Genomic DNA, 18,661 nt, shown 5'->3' on the forward strand with positions numbered 1-18,661 from the left:
CCGGCGGGCAGGTGAAGGAGTACGAGGAGGAGATACATTCACTGAAGGAGAGGCTACACATGTCCAACCGGAAGCTGGAGGAGTATGAGCGGAGGCTGCTGTCCCAGGAAGAGCAGACCAGCAAGATCCTGATGCAGTACCAAGCCCGCCTGGAGCAGAGCGAGAAGCGTTTGAGGCAGCAGCAGGTGGAAAAGGACTCCCAGATCAAGAGCATCATTGGCAGGTGAGGGGCGGCCCGGGGAGGGAGAGGGAGAGAGGAGAAACTGCTCAAGGCAGTGAGTGGTCGTCCCTTACCATGCCCTACACTGCTCACACACTACCTCCCGAGGCCCGTAGTCTAACCATCAGCATTTGGACTTAGGCCTGGGCTCCCTACCAGTTCTCCCTAACCCAGCCTGTGAGGTTCACCACTGAGCTAAGCTACAGGCTCAGGTTTCTAGCCGCAGGAACTCTAAACCACTCCTGTGTCCCTGGCCAGAGCACCTTGTCCAGGCTTGAGATGGGCTCTAGATGGGCTTTTGGCTTGCCAGTGCTCTGAAGGACCTGCCTCCTCAGGGGCCACCACAGACAGAGCCAGCTGCACCCTGACCTATTGTAATGTGAGATTTAATGAGAGGAAAATGTTTTTTCCACCTAAGAGTAGACCTAAGAGTGACTCAGGCACAGGGCATAGAAGCTCCATCCACTCCGTCCTCTGGGAAGGAGCTGCACTGGGGGAACCTGGCGGACAGGAGTCTTGGAGATACAGAAACCTAGCTGTGTGCAGTTGTGTACACTTCTTTGTTTATTTCTAGACAGGGTTTCTCTGTGTAGCCCTGGCTGTTGTAGAACTTGCTCTGAAGACCAGGCTGGCCTCCAACTCAGAGATTCACCTGCCTCTGCCTCCCAAAAGCTGGAATTAAAGGTACGAACCCCCACCACCAGTATACTTGTGCACATTTGTAATTCAGGCTTTCTGGTGGCAAAGGCAGGTAGATAGATCTCTGTGAGTGTAAGGCCAGCCTGGTTTACATAGAGAGTTCTAGCTGGACTGCATAGAGAAACCTTGTCTCAAGAAACAAACAGATGACACAGAAATCTCACAGGCATACCCATGTTTGTAATTCCAACATTTAGGAGGCCGAGGCAGGAGGATAACCTCAGCTACACTGTGCATTCTAGGCTTCCTGGCTACAATGTGAGGCTCTATCTGAAAACAACCAATGGGAGAAATCGAGTCTACTTCCATGGGTTCGAGAGATGCCTTAAGTGCTGAGAGGATACACAGTTCCTGCAGAGAATCTGAGTTAAATCCCCAGTGCCCACTGCGGGAACTTACACCTGCCTGTAACTCTGGTACCTCAGGCCTCTGCCAGCTCCTACACTCGTGTGCACAGAGCCGACAGACACACACAATTAAAAATAATAGGCCTGGCGGCAGTGGTGACACACACCTTTAACCCCAACACTTGGGAGGCAGAGTCAGGCAGATCTATAAGTTTGAGTCCAGCTTGGTCTAATAGAGTGAGCTCCAGGACAGCCAAAGCTACACAGAGAAACCCTGTTGTGAAAAAAAAAGAAAGAAAAATGCTGGGTGTGGTGACACATGCCTTTAATTCTATCGTGAGAGAAGCAAAAGCAGGCAGATCTCCAGAGTCTAAGGTCAGCCTTGTCTACACAGTGAGTTCCAGGCCAGCCAGAGCTACACAGTAGAACTGTCCCCCAAAAACAACATACATACATATATACAAGTGTTAAAAACTCCCCAGAAAGTAGGCATGAAAATCCCTGGGTGAAAGTAGAAAGCAAGACTCTGGTGACAGCATTTTTTAGGTAATGGGGGAAGAGGAATTCTGCAAGGAGGGGGAAATGTCCAAAGCTTTTCCAGAGTTGCAGGGGTTCCCCAGGGTCAAGAGTACCACAGGTGGGCTCTGAGTCCGTGCCCGCCACTAACCCCACTGAAGCCCGTCCCTTCAGGCTGATGCTGGTGGAGGAGGAGCTGCGTCGGGACCACCCCGCCATGGCTGAGCCGCTGCCTGAACCCAAGAAGAGGCTGCTCGACGCTCAGGTGGAAATTACAATGTCATTTATCTTCTCTGTGTCCCATCCCCATCCATCCCACTGTCTGTGGACTCACCGCACCAGCCGAACCGCCCTGGCCCCATCACTGTCTGTCCGTCTCCTGTTGTCCTCAGTTTGTCTACTCATCTGCATCCCGTTGTCTGTGCCTTCATCACTCCTGGCACTGCCAGCCTTACTCCTGTGCCTTCCTGTCCCATCTTCCCACTCTTGCCTGCATCTCAGGGCCTTCCCCAGAGCCTCAGCCTCTCAGCTCCCTGCCTCCGATGCCCTTGAACTTCTGCATCCTCCTGGCCCAAACCTGTCTGCTCCCTCAGCTCCTCTTCGTCAGGGAGGCTGTAGGTTCTGGATGGAACAGAACATAGCATAACCTGAGCTGTGATTTCTCCAGCCCCATTACCCTAGAGACTCGAGCTTCTCTTGACTTCTCATTCTGACTCCTTGGTAGATCCTACAAATCTTGTCCCTGCTCTTCAGATCCTAAAGGCCTCTCCCAGAAACCCCTTTTCATAGTTGAAGTTCAACCTTCCTTTGGCCTGTGGTGTTTCCCAAAGCTACCGTCTAACACCCTGTCGCCACTCTCTCTGCTCCTCAGCCAGCTTCCAGGCCTTTCTGCACCCTGGCCCCTGCTTCCCTCAGATCCTGCTCTTTCCTGCCCATACTCCTCCTCCCTCTGCTCTGACCACCAGGCATCCCTGCCACCACCCCAAAGCTTCCTGACCCCATGACCCCACTCTCTCCCCCTGCAGCTCCTCATCAGGTAATTCTCCTGGTTCCGCTTTGACCACGGGCGGAGGACACTGGGGGAGGTGACTCCGGACCACTGCAGGTTGGTGGTGAAGCCCACCCCCTCCAACTCTCTGGAGCCTCTCCCCTCTCACTGCTTCGCACCACACCCAGAGACCCTCCACAGCCCCCTCTCTCCTGACACCTCCTGCACAGACCCCTTCCCAAGGTACAACCAGAGCTCACCTGATGACACCCCCACACCTATCCTTCAGTGCTTAGCGGTACCAAACTGGACCCTTCGAAAGACCAAACACAGTTACAGGTTCCCCACCAGCCACCTCCTGGCACCACCCTCCTTTCCTCTACCTATCCAGTGTCTGTCTGTCACCCCCCATTTCACCAGAGCGTCCTTGGGAGCTGGGAGGTTGGAGTGGGTGAAACAGGGTGGTGGGATACTGGGCTGAGGCCAGGCTGGAGGGCTGTGCTGACTGCAGCAGGTAGGTTGGGGGTCCTGCTTCCTTTCCTAATCCCTCACCCCCTCCTTCTGTTGCCTCCTTGTTTCTCCTTTGCACTTGTGAGGCAGAAGGAATGTGAGGCTTCCTTAGTTCTCCTGGGTGGAAGTTGGGAGTGGGCAGTTAGTTCAGGGCGAATGTGAGGAGCCCGGAGGAATGCTGCTGAGGTGTCCTGCAGTGAGCAGAGCAGGTGGCACATGAGGGCAAGAGTCCTGGACAGTCTCACATGGCCTGTCAGTCAGAAGTGAGGAGGAACAGCTCCCTAGAATGTATTCAGGGCTCAGCACCATATTTAATGCCAGGCAGGGACTCCAGGAACAGCATGTTAAATAGCCTTTCAGGACACATAATCCTATCCAAAAGCCAGAGAATGGGAAGCTTCAGGGTCACCTGTCCCGAGACCCTTCTGTGGGAAGGATGTGTGGCGGACAGTGGCTCCTCCCTGTGTAATTGTTACTTTCCGCCTGCCCGGAGTTGTCAGTGATCTGCAGACAAATGCTGAGAGACACAAGGAGCCTCACCATGCGGGGACTCCTGCAGTGAGTTCTTTTGTAAAATGAGCAGTGGCACCCTAATCTATCCAGTTTCTAAATTTGGGTTCCTGAGGGCGTAGGGGCATGCCCATGTGTCGTCATGAGCAGACAGGCAGAATGGAGGCGATCTGAGGGCTCCTTCCCCTGCTCCCACTGACGGCCTGTGAGATACCCAGAGACCCAAGAGGGCAGCTTGTCTAAGGGTATATTTTGGGTGGCCTTGTAACAACAGGTGAGTCTTTGATCCTGACATGGGGGTGGGAAGCTGATCTTGACTTTTGTGTCCTTTGGAGACAGGGTGAGATACAGATAACTACATGCTGCCCAACCTACGTGTCTGTGGCTTAGACAGTGATTTGGATGTTTGTTCCAAACTATTTTGTAGGCTTTGACCCCACTGCAGCCCAGCTACTACTTAAAGCTAATAGAATTCATTTTAAGCTGGATTCGAAAAGCCGAGTTTGTGTCCTGCATTGTGGGGACACACGCCCTCTCCTGCAGAGGCACAGAAGGCTGTGCTGTGGGTAGGAGCTGGGAAGTGTGTTAAAGAGCAGTAGAAGTTTCTAAAAATAGGTCCAGGAGTAGCCTAGAATCTGCTACTCAAGCTGGAAACTTGGGGAGAAGAGCTGAGACAAAAGAAGGATGGGGCAGGAAGATGGGGATTAGTCAGTCTGGGAATGCAGTCTAGGCACAGAAAATGCCTCTAAAACCAGTGGTTCTCAACCTGTGGGTCACAAGCCCTGTGGGGTCGAACAAGCCTTTCACAGGGGCCCCGAGTCTAATATGTACATTATGATTCATAACAGCAGCAAAATTACTGTTATGAAGTAGCAACAAAATAGCTTGATACTTGGGGTGACCACATGAGGAGCGGTGGTAAAGGGCCATGGCATTAGGAAGGTGAGAACCACTTTCTCTGGTCACTCCTCCCAAGTGTCCCTCTTCATCACTTCCCTACCGTCTCCTGTACAGTCAGACCTAGTCTGGGATGTTATGTTTGAAAGGCCCGCTCTGATAGCTGACAAACCTGAATGACAATGTCTATCCAGTAAAGGCCTGTCTTCAACACAGTGAGTAGAGCTCTGTGAACAAGGCTTCCACAGACCCTCAGGGAGCACAGCATAATGAATGAAGTCTGTTTGCTGCTGTGGGCTAAGGCCCCCTCCCACAGACATGTTTCCACCAATTTGTTTAGCACACTCTTTTTTTCACAGATAAAGGAAAACTCAATTCCTGGTTTTGTTGAAGTTACTAACAAACTTCTAGATCTGTAGGGGTTTGCATTAATGAGGTTTTACTATACTGCCCCCTGATTCCTCAGTGCGTTCTGAAAAGTTCCTGCCTGGGGTGGAGGTTGCTGGGAGGGGGCTCCATGGAAGTGGGGCTGGGAGGGAGCGGGGAAATACATAGTTCCTGAAGTAGGTGTTCTATTGGAGGGAAGCTGTGTTTGAGCTGGTTTTCTGGTGTGTGCTTCGAAGACTCCTGGTAGGAGTTGGGGTAATGTTTCCTGGAGGTGAGAAACAGACAGGAGAGGGGTGGACATGGCTGTGGAGTGAACTGGGTAGGGTAAGCACAGCTTGGGGCTAGCATCCTGGCCCCCGCGAAGCGTCTCAATAAGTCCGCGCTCTCCTCTTTGGTGTCTTGCAGGAGAGGCAGCTTCCCCCCTTGGGTCCAACAAACCCGCGTGTGACGCTGGCCCCACCTTGGAACGGCCTGGCCCCCCCAGCCCCACCCCCCCCACCCCGGCTGCAGATCACAGAGAACGGCGAGTTCCGGAACACCGCAGACCACTAGCCCACCCAGCATCACAGACCTCCTTCCCTGTGCACCCTACCCCGGCCCACCCAGCATCACAGACCTCCTTCCCTGTGCACCCCACCCTGGAACATCACCAACCACCAGGACTGGACGTCACCAAGGGACAGCGGGATTGTCTCCCTTAATGCCTCCTTGGGGCACCCATCTGCCGACTCCACTGCTCCATTCTAGGAGGGAGAGTGGGACCCTCAGCTGCCCTCTTTCACCCCAGGACACCACCTACCCACACAGACCCCTTCACTCTGGGGTGCTATCCCCATCCTCTGCCTCATAGTTCCCCTGAGCACTGGGGGACAGACCCTCACCCCCACACTGGGGGTGTGGCACCTCCAAACTTTCAACTTCAGGGTGATTTTTTTAGCAGTAACCAGAGCTGACAATCTATAACTCCCCTTTACCACCCCATTTTGGCCTCCCCTGCCCCCCTTGTTATGGGGAGGGGACCCCGGGTGAGGGGCCCTATTACCCCTTGATTTCTCAGGAGCGTCTGGGGGGGCTCAGCACGCACAACTCCTTCTCCTCTCTCCACTCTTACATTAACTCTCCCCACCCAGAACCCAGATGGGGTGGAGGGGGCCACCGGGGCAGGGAGGGGGCGGCAAGGGGGGAATGGGAGTTGCCTCCCCTTCTTCCCACACCTGATCTGCTCTTGGCTGGTCCCAGAGCGGGGTGAGGGGGCACATGCCCTCCCCTCCCCCAGTGTGTTGGGTGGGGTGGAATTGAGGTTCGGATGAGGGGGTTAGGGTTTAGGAGGCCATGTGTGTTGGGTTGTAGAGGACAGACTAGCTGATCTGCCCTACCCTAACACACGGCCAGTCCTCTACCCCTTCCCTCTCTTGTCTCTACTCCCATGGGGAGGGGGGAATTTACTCTAGGAAAAGCCATGTCTCTCTCCCCCAGGATGGGGGGACCTGTGTTGGAGGATGGGTGTTTGGGGGCCCCCTTACATGACTCTGTCCCCTGGGGGAGGTAGGACAGGGCTGGGCTTCCCTCTCACCCTCCCCCTCACCCAGTCTCCCTCCCTCCCGCCAGCTCCACGCTTTTTCGGTGTTTTTCTGTACATAGCTCTCTGGCGGAATAGGGGAGGTAGGATGGATGGGGTTTGGGGTGGGTAGGCCATGGAAGGGGAGAAACCCCTCCTGGGTACCCCCTCTTATCTGACTGCTGTCCCCTACCCAGCCTTGTCTCTTCACTCCTTCTTGCGTTTGGTATTGAGAATTCTTCCCAGACTCCAGACTCGACCTTTCTTTTGTATGGACAGCTCTCCTTCAGACTTACCCTTCTACATACACCCACCCAGCCGGGGCCAAATTTATACTTATATAAAAGTTGTAAATATGTGAAATTTTATCCCATACCGTTTCCTCTGCTTCCCCCCCCCCCCATCAGGCCTTACCCTTGGACCTCCTCCCTCCTCTTTGGCTGTTGTAATTATCTGGGGTTTGTACTGTACATAATTGGGGTGGGGGGCTGGGAGGCGACCCCTCTGTACAGAGCTTCCTGGCTCCCTAGCCTCACCCCTCACTTCCCTCCCCACCCACCACCTTAAGAGTAGGGAGAAGATCTTCTTACTCGGTTGTTTTGTTTTTTTTTTTTTTTTTCTGTTTGTTTACTTGTTTTCCCTGCCCCTGCTCCCAGACTCTTGGTCCCCCACCACTGCCCCCCCCTTTTCTCCCAGGCCCATTTCTTTCTTTCTTTTTTTTTTTTTTCTTTTTTTCTGGAGTGTGTGGTGAAACCGAAAAATCATGTTTAATAAACGGAGATTGTTCTTTTATCGCTGGGCTGACTTTTATTTATCTTTGGTTTTTCAAGACAGGATCTCTCTGTGTGGCTCTGGCTATCCTGAAACACTCAGTAGACCAGGGTCTAACCCTTGAACTCAAAAGAGATCTGCCTGCCTCTGAAATGCTGCAACTAAAAAACTCGCCCGGCGTTGGGCTGACTTTTTAGCCTGGGGTCTGCAGAACCACTTAAGGCTGACAGGGACTACTTTTAGGGAGAAAAAATAAAATCAAGTCTGCTTCCACTATACACTGCTCCACCCAATCAGGAGAACAATATATACAATACCACCGGGTCTTCCTGGTGAGACCCGGACTCCCGCTCTCTACCAGCAGTAGCACTTGACCCGAAGGCGCTGAGGCTGACAGGCTTTAGCGCCCGAAAGACTCCAAGTGCAGGGTCGGTGCAAAACCCTCTCAACCTAGGGTTTCACCCTGAGAACGCTCGTCTGCGAAATGGAGGAAAGAACCCGGGTCTTCAGCAAGCGTGCGCTCCAGACCTGGCTGCCCCGCATGCACGCGGAGGACAGCAGCACCTACCTCGCGCGGCGGGAGTGGAGATGAACACCGCGCTGCGGAGCCCGTCCCTCCCCTCACCGCGTCTCCAGAAACAGGGGAACCGTCCTCCACTGCGGTCGCCCCACCAGATCACATTCGGCGACACTCGGACAGTCCGCCCGCCCTCAGTCCCGCCCCTCTGTCCGCACAGCCAATGAGGAGAGGGCTTGTAGGCTGCCGCTCTTCCATTGGTTGCAGACCTTGCCCCGCCCTCCGCGCCAGGCCTCAGCAGCGTCCGGCGGAATTGCGGCAACTTCCGGCCGGCCAGGCTCAGTGGAAGCTGCGGAGCTCCGACGCGGTCGCGCGTGCGGTGGGGGCGTGTCGGTGGGAAGTCGCGGGGCCGGAGCTCGCGGAGCCGGCCTGTGCGTGCACGGTAAGGAGGGGCGAGCGGCGGCGGAGGGCGACCCGAGCCAGCGAGGTGGGGCGCCATCCCTGCCCTCTTCGGCTTCCGCTGGGCCTGGAAGTGAAAACCCTGGTTAGTGTTTTGTTGGGTTTTTAGGTGGGCGGAACTAATATACAGAAACTTGTTACTGAGGAGTTTTCAAGTGTCGGTAGGGAGTGGCTTGAGACAGGTCTCATACCCCGAACTTGTGTGACCCCAGTCTCTTTCCTCTGCAGCCTTCACCCCTGGGATTTATTTCTCTTCCTGGGGTAGCCATGGATGGTTCGACTCCTTTGCCTCCCGCACCCTCTTCTCCGAGGTGCAACCCAGCCCCACAGACAATCCATATTGAGTTCCCTCATCATAGCTCTTCGCTGCTGGAATCCCTGAACCGCCACAGGCTGGAGGGAAAGTTCTGTGACGTATCCCTCCTGGTTCAGGGCAGGGAACTTAGGGCTCACAAAGCAGTGTTGGCTGCTGCCTCTCCTTACTTCCATGACAAGCTGCTTTTGGGGGATGCGCCCCGACTCACTTTACCGAATGTCATCGAGGCAGATGCGTTCGAGGGACTACTTCAGCTCATTTATTCAGGAAGCCTCCACCTGCCGCTGGATGCTCTCCCCGCCCATCTTCTTGTAGCCAGTGGCCTTCAGATGTGGCAGGTAGTGGATCGGTGCTCAGAGATTCTTCGAGAACTAGAAACGTCTGGTGGAGTTTCAGCTGCTGGAGGAGCCTCCAACCTCACACTTCTTTCCACAACATCTTCAGGAGGCTGGTGCATCCGCTCTTCCCCTTTCCAGAACTCAGTACGGCCCTCTGCTTCTACAGAGAACTCTGCTTCTCCTGAGAGCCCCGTTGGAGGGGAGGGGAGTGCACTAGAAGGAATGTTACAGATTCAGGTGAAAGTCGAGGAGGAAGAGGAGCAGGGGTCAGCAGCCCCACTCTTTCAGACTCCTCAGCCTGAGAGAGTGTCAGGAGAGGGTTCCGAAGCTTGTGGATCCCACCCATTGCCTACATCTGCTCTTGCCAGCGAGCCTTCAGAGGATGAGAACTCAACACTTGATCCTCCTGCCCCTCCTGTACAAGCTTCCCAAATCTTTTATGTTAATCAGGAAAACGTCGAGTGTAAGGAGGAGATTTCAGGAGGCAGGGCTCAGTCTGGAGGAGCAAAAGAAAAGGCCAAAGTACTATCTGGAGAGAACTCTGAGGAAAATGGGGAACTAAGATACTTGCTGTCCTCAGGAGGAGAAACGTCTGGGGCAGGAGATCCATCCTGGAAACCAGTGGATCTTCATGGGAATGAAATCCTGTCAGGGGGTGGAGGACCTGGAGGAACAGGACAGGCTATGCATGGGCCTGTGAAGCTAGGAGGGACACCCCCTGCAGACGGAAAGTGCTTTGCTTGCTTGTGTGGCAAACGGTTTGCAGTAAAGCCAAAACGAGACCGCCACATCATGTTGACCTTCAGCCTTCGCCCTTTTGGATGTGGCATCTGTAATAAACGTTTCAAGTTGAAGCATCATCTGACAGAGCACATGAAGACCCATGCTAGAGCTCTGCATGCGTGTCCCCATTGTGGCCGTCGGTTCCGTGTCCAGGCCTTTTACCTTCGACACCGGGACTTATGCAAGGGCCAGGGCTGGCCCACTTACCACTGGACTTACAAATGACTACTGATGCTCTGTAGTGATTTCTAGGGCAAGGTAGCCACTGCTGCTGATGGACTCTTACCTTTCACACCTCAGTCCTGGGTTGTGTAATCATTCCAAGAGATTATATATGTTATGAACCCCTTACTCCTTACTCTTGGGTATGAGCCTCACCCTGGTATATTTGGAAGTCCTCCTTTTCATGCTGATAGCCCGTGGAGGAACTGCTGACCTCAGATTATGTTAGTGAGAGAAGAGTTGGAGCAAAATGACCCAGTAACTCTTACCTCTTCTTCACGAGGAGGTGAGGGAGCTGGTCTCCAACTAGGGATGCGTTAGATTTGGAGCTGAAGTAATTACCAGGCTCAGCTGTGAGCGGCCTCTCCCTCACTGTCAGCAGTATTCTGTTCCTGTACCCTGTCATTTCTTTCCAGAGCTTTCTAGGTTGTACTTTGCTTTCTCACCAGGAGACACCTTTCCCCAATATCCTTTTAAAAATGTACTTGATTGGGGCTGGAGAGATGGCTCAGCAGTTAAGAGCACCAGCTGCTCTTCCAGAGATCCTGAGTTCAAATCCCAGCAACCACAGGATCTTTCACAACCATCTGTAATGGGATTCATACATGCAGACAGCATTCATATGTTTAAAAAAATGTACTTGAACATGCGACAGTTGTGCTGCACATATTTAATCACAGCACACAGGAGGCAGAGGCAGGTGGATCTCTTCAAGTTCAAGGCCAGCCTGGTCTACACATGGTGAGACCCTTTTTTTTTTTTTTTAGGGGGAAATAGTACTTGAGCACTTTAGCAGACTGAGCGCTACATATGTTATTCTCTAAGCCCACAGTAGAGGGTATTCCCTCAGCAGCCTTCACCTTATCCATCTTTCACTACCACTGATGACTTGCTTATGATCACAATGACAGATGTGACTCATGAACTCAGGAGATGGCAGCTGACATATAACGCTTTCGGGGTGGCATTTGCTCTCTGAACAAATCGCCCCGCTTAGAGGAACTCAGGGTTGAAACCACACGTGGTGAAGTCTGCAGAGGAGCTACAGTGGGGCCATACTGCTCACTCTCCCATCTCTTCCACGTTTGGTAGGAACACCACCTTTGTAGGGTAGAGGGGTAGATGGGATGCAGGTGAAGGGGATGCAAAGTCACTAATAAACTGCCCTGAAACCTAACCTGACCGTAGACTGGATTGAGTAATTTGTGTGGAAGAGGTGTGGGGGCGGAGCTGCAGGAGATGAGTGTGTCTCTTTTGCACCCAGTTACATTGGTGGAAGAAGAATGAGCGGGTTTCAGACATCACAGAGAGTGCGGTCCTGCTGAGGAACCTGAGTCTGACCTGCTACTGCTTGGTTCTCTGTCTCGGTTTGTTGACATCTTGCCTTTCTGACTAGCCCAGCCTGGCCTCAAACTCATGATCCTCCTACCTCAGCCTGTTGAATACTAGGATCACAAGCACATACGGACATGTCTGGCTATGTCCACTTTTTGAAAGGCTTTGGGTCACATACTAGCTTAAATTACTTCCTAATTTCTGACAGCCTGCATAGTGTTGGATGGCACTTTGATTTATTCTATGAATACTTAGAACAGAGCAGTGTGCTAGCCCGATTTTTCCTCATTGGGGCAGTGTCTCAGTGAAGAAGAACACTCACTGCCCAGACACAAAGGCCTGAGTTCGGGTCCGAGCACTCATGGAAAAAAGCCAGGTGTTGGGCTGACAAGAGGGTTCAGCAGTTACCTACTGACAAGCCTGACACTTCGAGTTTGCTCCCCAGAACCCACATGGTGGGAAGAGAGAACCTGCTGGGGGCTACAGGGTAGCCTGCACAGGAGATAAGGGGTGGGTGAGGGAAGGGAGGGAGTCAGGCATGGGTGGTCCAGGGAATTTCACGGCTCTGACTGACTAGCTATCAGGTGCCGCTTTATTTATATAGGTTTCACAGAATACAGGCAGATTAATGATTATCCGAGTGTTACAGATTGGGTGCTTGATTTTTCGTTACATATCCAGGGTTACAAGTTCAGTCACAATTAATACAAACAGAACAGGTTTTAAATGTATCTATATGTTTATTTTGGTTTTTTGAAACAGGGTTTCTCTGGGTAGTTCTGGCTGCCCCTGGAACTCTGTAGACCAGGCTGGCCTTAAGCTTAGAGATCCACCTGCCTCTGCCTCCCAAGTGCTGGGATTAAAAGGTGTGGGCCATCATCACCTAGTGTCTTGGTTTTGCTTTTTTGTTGTTTGGTTGTTTTGATGCTAGGGATTGAATCTAAAACCTCACAGTTGGAATTATGAATCTCACTAGTGAGCTACAAACTCAGCTGAATCTTGTTCTTGTGGCACTGGACTGAAAATAAATTTCTTAGGCAAGTGTAGGCTTAGATTTTTCAAAACCTACTTTAATAAGGTTTTTTTTTTTAAAGATTTATTTATTTAGTATATATGAGTACACTGTAGCTGTCTTCAGACACCAGAAGAGGCCATTAGATCTCATTACAGATGGTTGTGAGCCACCATGTGGTTGCTGGGATTTGAACTCAGGACGTCTGAAAGGCAGTCAGTGCTCTTACCCGCTGAGCCATCTCTCCAGTCCAATAAGGTTCCTTAAATGCTTTAACCTCCCTTCTAACCCACCACCCACTAGAGGTAGTGGAAAGGAAAGGTTAATAGGCCAAAGGGGGGCAGTGTGGACCTGTTTAGAAATAGTTCTTTTGGGCAATTCCAATCTTCATTGTCAGGATATTGCCAGTTCAGTTCATACGGATCAGTAGCTTGATCGACTCACAAACCATTCATGAATCAGCAATGGCAGTTTGACCAGAAGTTCTTTGGTGTGTTTCTCTCTACAAACTCAAACAATGATCAGTGAAGGTTGGGGTAACCAGTGCCTCAGCATCATCACTGAAGACCAGCCTCAGTAAAGCCCAAGGAAGACCAGCAAAGAGTGGCAAGGCGAACCAATGCCACACAGTGTGACCCACTGTTGGGTTATATTTATACCCTTCCCAGACATGTGTCCTCTTAAGTGTTTGCTCCAGCAAAACATCACATGCCCTTTTTTCAGGCAGCTTCCAGAAAAACACCATGTGTCCTCAACAAAACACCCTCCCACATGTCTGAGCAAAACATCCTCTCATAAGACAGTTTCCAGAAAAACATCACATGACACAACTGAGCCTCCAAAGAAACAGCTCTAGCACCTTGTCCACACCTCAGTGTGACTGAAATCTTGAAAGAAAACAATGAAGTCCTTAGTAGAAGAGGGAAGAATGTGTATAGGTCAGCAGAGACCTGTTGAAGATAATCTTCCATCTGGGATGCCTTAAAACCTCAATGCTGGGCTGGAGAGATGGCTCAGTGGTTAAGAGCACTGACTGCTCTTCCAGAGGTCCTGAGTTCAATTCCCAGCAACCACATGGTGGCTCACAACCATCTGTAATAAGATCTGGTGCCCTTTTCTGATGTGTCTGAAGACAGCTACAGTGTATTCATATAAAATAAAAATAAATAATTCTTAAAAAAAAAAAAAAAAAAAAAAAAAAAAAAAAACCTCAATGCTGTAGATTTTAATCCTAAACCAGGGGTTTCTACCCTGCCCTTAGCCATGTTCAATAGAACACACACACACAAGAGCTGAGCAAATCTGTCCTCTACACTAGCATGTCTACTTCCCAGCTGATAATCCCATTATATAATTTGACATATTTCGTCTGGGCTGCTCTTAACATCAATTAGCCAACCCACATGGCCATTATTTTAAGATTCTTGGGGGCTGGAGAGATGGCTTAGTGGTTAAGAGCACTGACTGCTCTTCCAGAGGTCCTGAGTTCAATTCCCAGCAACCACATGGTGGCTCACAACCATCTGGAATGAGATCCGATGTCCTTTTCTGGTGTGTCTGAAGACACCAGAAATTCACTAGTAAGGGATGACGTGGGAGTGGGCGTGGTCACGTAGCATCACCTGGGTCTACTCGTAGTGTCTGGCAGCAGCCAGGATCTAGCATAGCTGAGCACCTCGGTCTGTGTAGCCTTTACCTGAGCATTGATTGACGAAGGTGAGCCTGCCCGCCGCCTCCCTTCAGCTTGTGAATTTTAAGGCAGAATCCGTCTTTTTGCTTTTGAGAGTTTCTGACTACCGGAACTTGCTCTGTAGACCAGGCTGGTCAGGAACCTACAGAGATCCTCCTGTCTCCACCTCCTGAGTGCTGGGATTAAAGGTGTGTGCCCCTGTGTATGGTCCTCTTTCCGTCTTTATAATACTTGGTTATCCTATGAGACAAACAGTTCTTAATCATTACCTAATATGTCTTTTTGTTCTGGACATGTTTTTTTGCTGAGCCCCTCAGCAATCTTACCTGGAAAAATTAAATTGGGGCTGGAGAGGTGACTTGGCAGTTGACACTTCCTGCTCTTACAGACAACTCAGGTTCAATGCCCAGCACCCAGATGATGGCTCACAACTGCCTATAACTAATCCCAGGTACCCCACTTCCTCTTCTGGCCTCCTAGGGCACCAAGCTTGCAAATGGTGCGCAGATATAAAAACAGAAGAAACACCTATATACATAAATAGATGAAAATTTTAAAAATGGAGATAAACTCAGCACTCGGGAGGCAGAGGCAGGAGGATCTCTGTGAGTTCAAGACCAGTCTGGTCTACAGAGCAAGTTCCAGGGCGTCCGGGGCTACACAGAGAAACCCTGCCTCGAAAAGTCAAAAGCAAAAAGAATAAAAATAAAACTGCAGGTATAGATTGAGATCGTTGGGCTGAGAACGTGGTGCAGGAGGAGCAGTAATTCAAAGTCAGCTTCAGCTGCTCCGAGAGTTTAAGGACAGCCTGGGCTGTGCAACACGTGTAAGAACAAAAAGAGAGACCTTTATGCCAGATCTCTTCAAAACACATCCCGAAAGATCAGTTGCTTTCCTGAAAAGTGACTTGGATAATACACCTACATCCTTCACATCAAAATTCGAGAGGTCATGTGACCCTTGCCTTGACTCCTTAATCATTGTTGATATGCAAGGCATGTATTTTCTTTAAAAAAAGATTTATTTATTTTATGTGAGTACACTGTAGCTGTCTTCAGACACACAGAAGAGGGCATCAGATCCCATGACAGGTGGTTGTGAGCCACCATGTGGTTGCTTGGAGTTGAACTCAGGACCTCTGGAGGAGCAGTCAGTGCTCTAACCACTGAGCCTTCGTCTCTCCAGCCCCGCAAGGCATATATTCTTAAACTGTGTGTGTCATCACATTTCTGTGCATGTGGAGGTCAGACAGCTTGCAGAGTCAGTTGTCTTCCGCCACGTCAGTGTAGGGCTCAAACTCGGCTTCTCAGCCTCAGCAGCAGCGCCTTTGCCCACTGAGCCGTCTCACCAGACCTGTGCCCTGCTGTGTGACATGTCTTTACCTGAGCTTACAGGGGTGTCAGTCATAGTTACCATAGTTACGTTGTTCTGTACCCTCATGCCAGTGACAGGAGTATCACTTAAAGTGAGAACACACAAGGCAGTGTGTCTCTTGGTTAACGTGCTGCCGTAGGAACACTACAAAGGGCTTCTGCGAACCCGAGTGCTGTGTGGAATGTACCGTGAGAGTCTGTGAGGCTGAAGCGCTTACGTTGCCCATTGCTGTGACAAGCATACCCTGCGGAAACTACTCACCTTCCAGAGAGTCCCGGGGAGTTCGGGCTGATCTCAAGCTCACCGGTAACCAATGATGGCCTTGAACCTGCTTCCACCTCCAGTGTGTGGTTCTCGTGGCTCAGTCCCACACCCAAATGGTTCGGTGCTTGTCGCTGTGACCAAATACCTGGCAACCTACAGGTTTATTTTTGGCTTCCAGTCTGAGAAGACAGTCCCTTTTCTTAGGTGGTGGGAGGTGGGGTGGGAGGCAGGACAAGGCGGATGGATGCCGTTGGAACAAGGAGAGGTGGGTTCTAACTATTCCTTGTGATCAGAACTTCAGCCTATGAAATGACACTTGCCTACACCAAGGTACTTCCCCCCAACCCCATGTCAGTAAAACCTCCCTGGAAAGACTCAAGTTGACCAGATTAACTGTCAAAAATGTGAAAGAAACTCTAACACTCTCAGCGACACTATGAACTGCTAAGATATGCTACAGGAAGTGAACAAGCTGCAAAAGGACAGGTGATTTTCTTTTGCCATTGGCATAGTGACAAACGTCTTTGAAGACCTGCAGAGGTTATTTAAACTCCTAGAGACTAAGCACTGTGCACGCTGGAGAAGACATGAGGGGGGCCTTTGGCTCAGAGGTGTGTGGCTTCTGTTTCAGCAGAGGACAAAGCTCTGGAGGTGGGTGGATAATTTCACAGCTGTGCGAACATGCTTAATGTCAAAACTATACACCGGCAAAATGGATGAAAATGGTAAACTTTATTAACTGGAATTTAAAAAAGAGCCCCCAGTGAATGAATGGGTAAGGCATTCGAATCAGTGGCTGCTACATCACAAAAAGACGAGCAGACATTATGTTCCACTTGCAGAAAATGCCACCACCACATAAGAGTTAGTACTGCCAAAAATACCCACAGTGAAAATGATGAGGCCTTAAGAGCTAACACACACACAAAATGTCTGGGGCCAGGAAGCATGATCAGAAAACAAGCAAAGCTGGAACCGAGGACAGCTCAGCTTGTCCAACAAAAAAGAATTTTAGTGGCTGGGCACCCACCTTTGATCCCTGTCCCCAGGAGGCAGGAGGAGGGGATCTCTGAGAGTTACAGGCATGCCCAGTCTACATAGGGCAAGTTCCGGGCGTGAGGGCTGCAGGATAACCTGCCTTAAAAACAAGCACGTGAAAGAATGTTAATAGCTGTGGACACTGGTGGTGGTGGGGGAGTGCTGGGGGGAGAGTGTTAGGGGGGGATTGCTGGGGTTGGGGTGCTGGGGGAGGAGTGCTGTGCTGGCAAGGACACAGTATCATCCTCTGGCTTTTACACACACACACGCAAATACATGCACAGGTAAGCACACCCTGACACACACACACAAAATATAAACTCACAAAACAATAGAAATAGTCTTAAAAATATACCTATTATGGGTCATGGTCTAAGAAATAATTTGTTCCCTGGAGACAGGGTCTTCCCCTGCAGCCTAGGCTGGCTTGGAAGTTGCCCATAGTGCAAACATGGCTTTCCTTTCTTATTTCTTGAAGCAGAATCTCCCAGGCTGGTCCTGAGTGGAAATTCTTCCTAGCTTTCTTAGCTGCCTGAGAGTTGTACTTTGAAGTGTGAGTTGCCAAACCACACACACACACCGTGGACAAGCGGTGCGCTTGGCTGCCTGTGTTCCGCAGGTTATGCACCGCATCTCCAACACCACACTAGGTGTTACTGGTTTTTCCTTAACCTGGGTCCAGTCAAGGGATACACCGTGTTATTAAAGAAACTTCTATTCTCCGGATGCACTGTCATCTCCGAGGCTTACTGTCTGTCCGCTAACCTAGGCCTAGGCCATGAAGCTTCTGCCCTCCGTACAATCTAGACTTAGAATGCTTTCAGCCTCTGAGACTCAATAGGCTCACCCTTCCTGTCCTTTGTGAGCTCTGGCTGGCCGGTCAACTCAGATGTTCTGGCTCAAACTCCTCTCCAAGATGACTGGTTCAGTCTGGCTTCTCTTTCGGCCTCTGACTTTTTGCTCTTCCTGTTCTCAAAATATGGCAATTTGTTCTAATCTTCTGGCTCCTTCTCATTCTCTGGCTTGTTCTCTCCTCAGCCTGTCCCTGTACAGCTCTCCCAGTTAGAACTGCCTCCTCTCTGCCCCTCAAGCAGCTGCCTCTCTCTCCTCCTGAGTTGGACGCATCCTGTTCTGTCAACTGTCTCTGACTCTCACTGCCACTCAATCAGACATCACTTTCAAACATGGCGGCTTCCTTCTGCAAACTAAGGTTACCTTCATTGTTTGGGATTAGAGGTGTGTGTTAAGGGAGTGTTTGTATTCCAGCCGGAGGGATTAAAGGTGTGGGCTAAGGGTAAACCACACCACAACTAGAAACAGGTATTTTTTTTCCTCCAGTAAATAATGCAGTCTTGGGGTTCACAGCGTGATCAAATATCTTGCAACAGCACTATGTAGTAATGTAAATAGCATAGTCTTGGTCCCTCCTGCTGACTGGAGCCAAGGCTGAGTCCTGGCTGTCTCTGTTAGGTCACATCATTGCTATCCCAATCCTACTGAACGAAGTGCTGGTGCATCCGTGAAGTGTTTGCGAGTGGATCGAGCCGCCGCTGACCTGTGAACTGAGCTGCCAATTTCCAGACAACGCAGATGGAAGTTGCTCCAAAGAACAATTTCTAAACAGGTCCCCCATCCTTTCTTTCCCATGAGGTGGTTGGTGAGCTACAAGGGAGGTTAAAGCATTTAAGAACCACCATTAAAGATAGGGTTTGGAAAAGTTAAGGTTACAACACAGTGAGGCTTTTTTAAAATATGTGTTGGGGTCGAATACAGAGCCTCACACACTAGACTAATGCGTTAAGATTAAGCTACACTCTCAGGCCAATAATAGTTCCTTTTGTGGTTGTTGCTGTAGTTGTTGGCTAGTGTGAGAATACATGGAATGTACATGAGCAAGTCCTTGCACCTAT

At 50.7% G+C, this 18,661-nt stretch overlaps 2 protein-coding genes across 5 annotated transcripts in view; both read left to right on the forward strand.

Annotated features, from left to right (window-relative positions):
• Nucleotides 1-6,161, forward strand: part of SYNGAP1 (synaptic Ras GTPase activating protein 1) — a gene marked incomplete at both ends in the record, with an annotated part of 28,282 nt that extends 22,121 nt beyond the window's left edge. Inside the window, 3 exons of one of the 4 annotated variants that reach the window (XM_080937984.1) lie at nt 12-223; nt 1,957-2,047; nt 5,480-6,161. In XM_080937984.1, the coding sequence (XP_080794110.1) occupies nt 12-223; nt 1,957-2,047; nt 5,480-5,626 (450 nt within the window). The remainder of the gene's footprint in view (nt 1-11; nt 224-1,956; nt 2,048-5,479) is intronic. The other 3 variants (XM_080937985.1, XM_080937986.1, XM_080937987.1) reach the window with 3 other exon arrangements.
• Nucleotides 6,162-8,258: 2,097 nt separating this feature from the next.
• Nucleotides 8,259-10,697, forward strand: ZBTB9 (zinc finger and BTB domain containing 9). The gene is made up of 2 exons (XM_080937997.1): nt 8,259-8,362; nt 8,608-10,697. Exon 2 carries the CDS (start codon nt 8,647-8,649, stop codon nt 10,039-10,041), a length of 1,395 nt encoding a protein of 464 aa, XP_080794123.1. The 5' UTR covers nt 8,259-8,362; nt 8,608-8,646; the 3' UTR covers nt 10,042-10,697.
• Nucleotides 10,698-18,661: the final 7,964 nt, after the last annotated feature.

Source organism: Micromys minutus, assembly GCF_963924665.1.
Source record: "Micromys minutus genome assembly, chromosome: 25".
Taxonomy (NCBI): Eukaryota; Metazoa; Chordata; class Mammalia; order Rodentia; family Muridae; genus Micromys; species Micromys minutus.

Excerpts from the sequence above, each read along its gene's own strand:
- ZBTB9 (XM_080937997.1), top strand. The coding sequence starts at position 8,647 with ATGGATGGTTCGACTCCTTTGCCTCCCGCACCCTCTTCTCCGAGGTGC.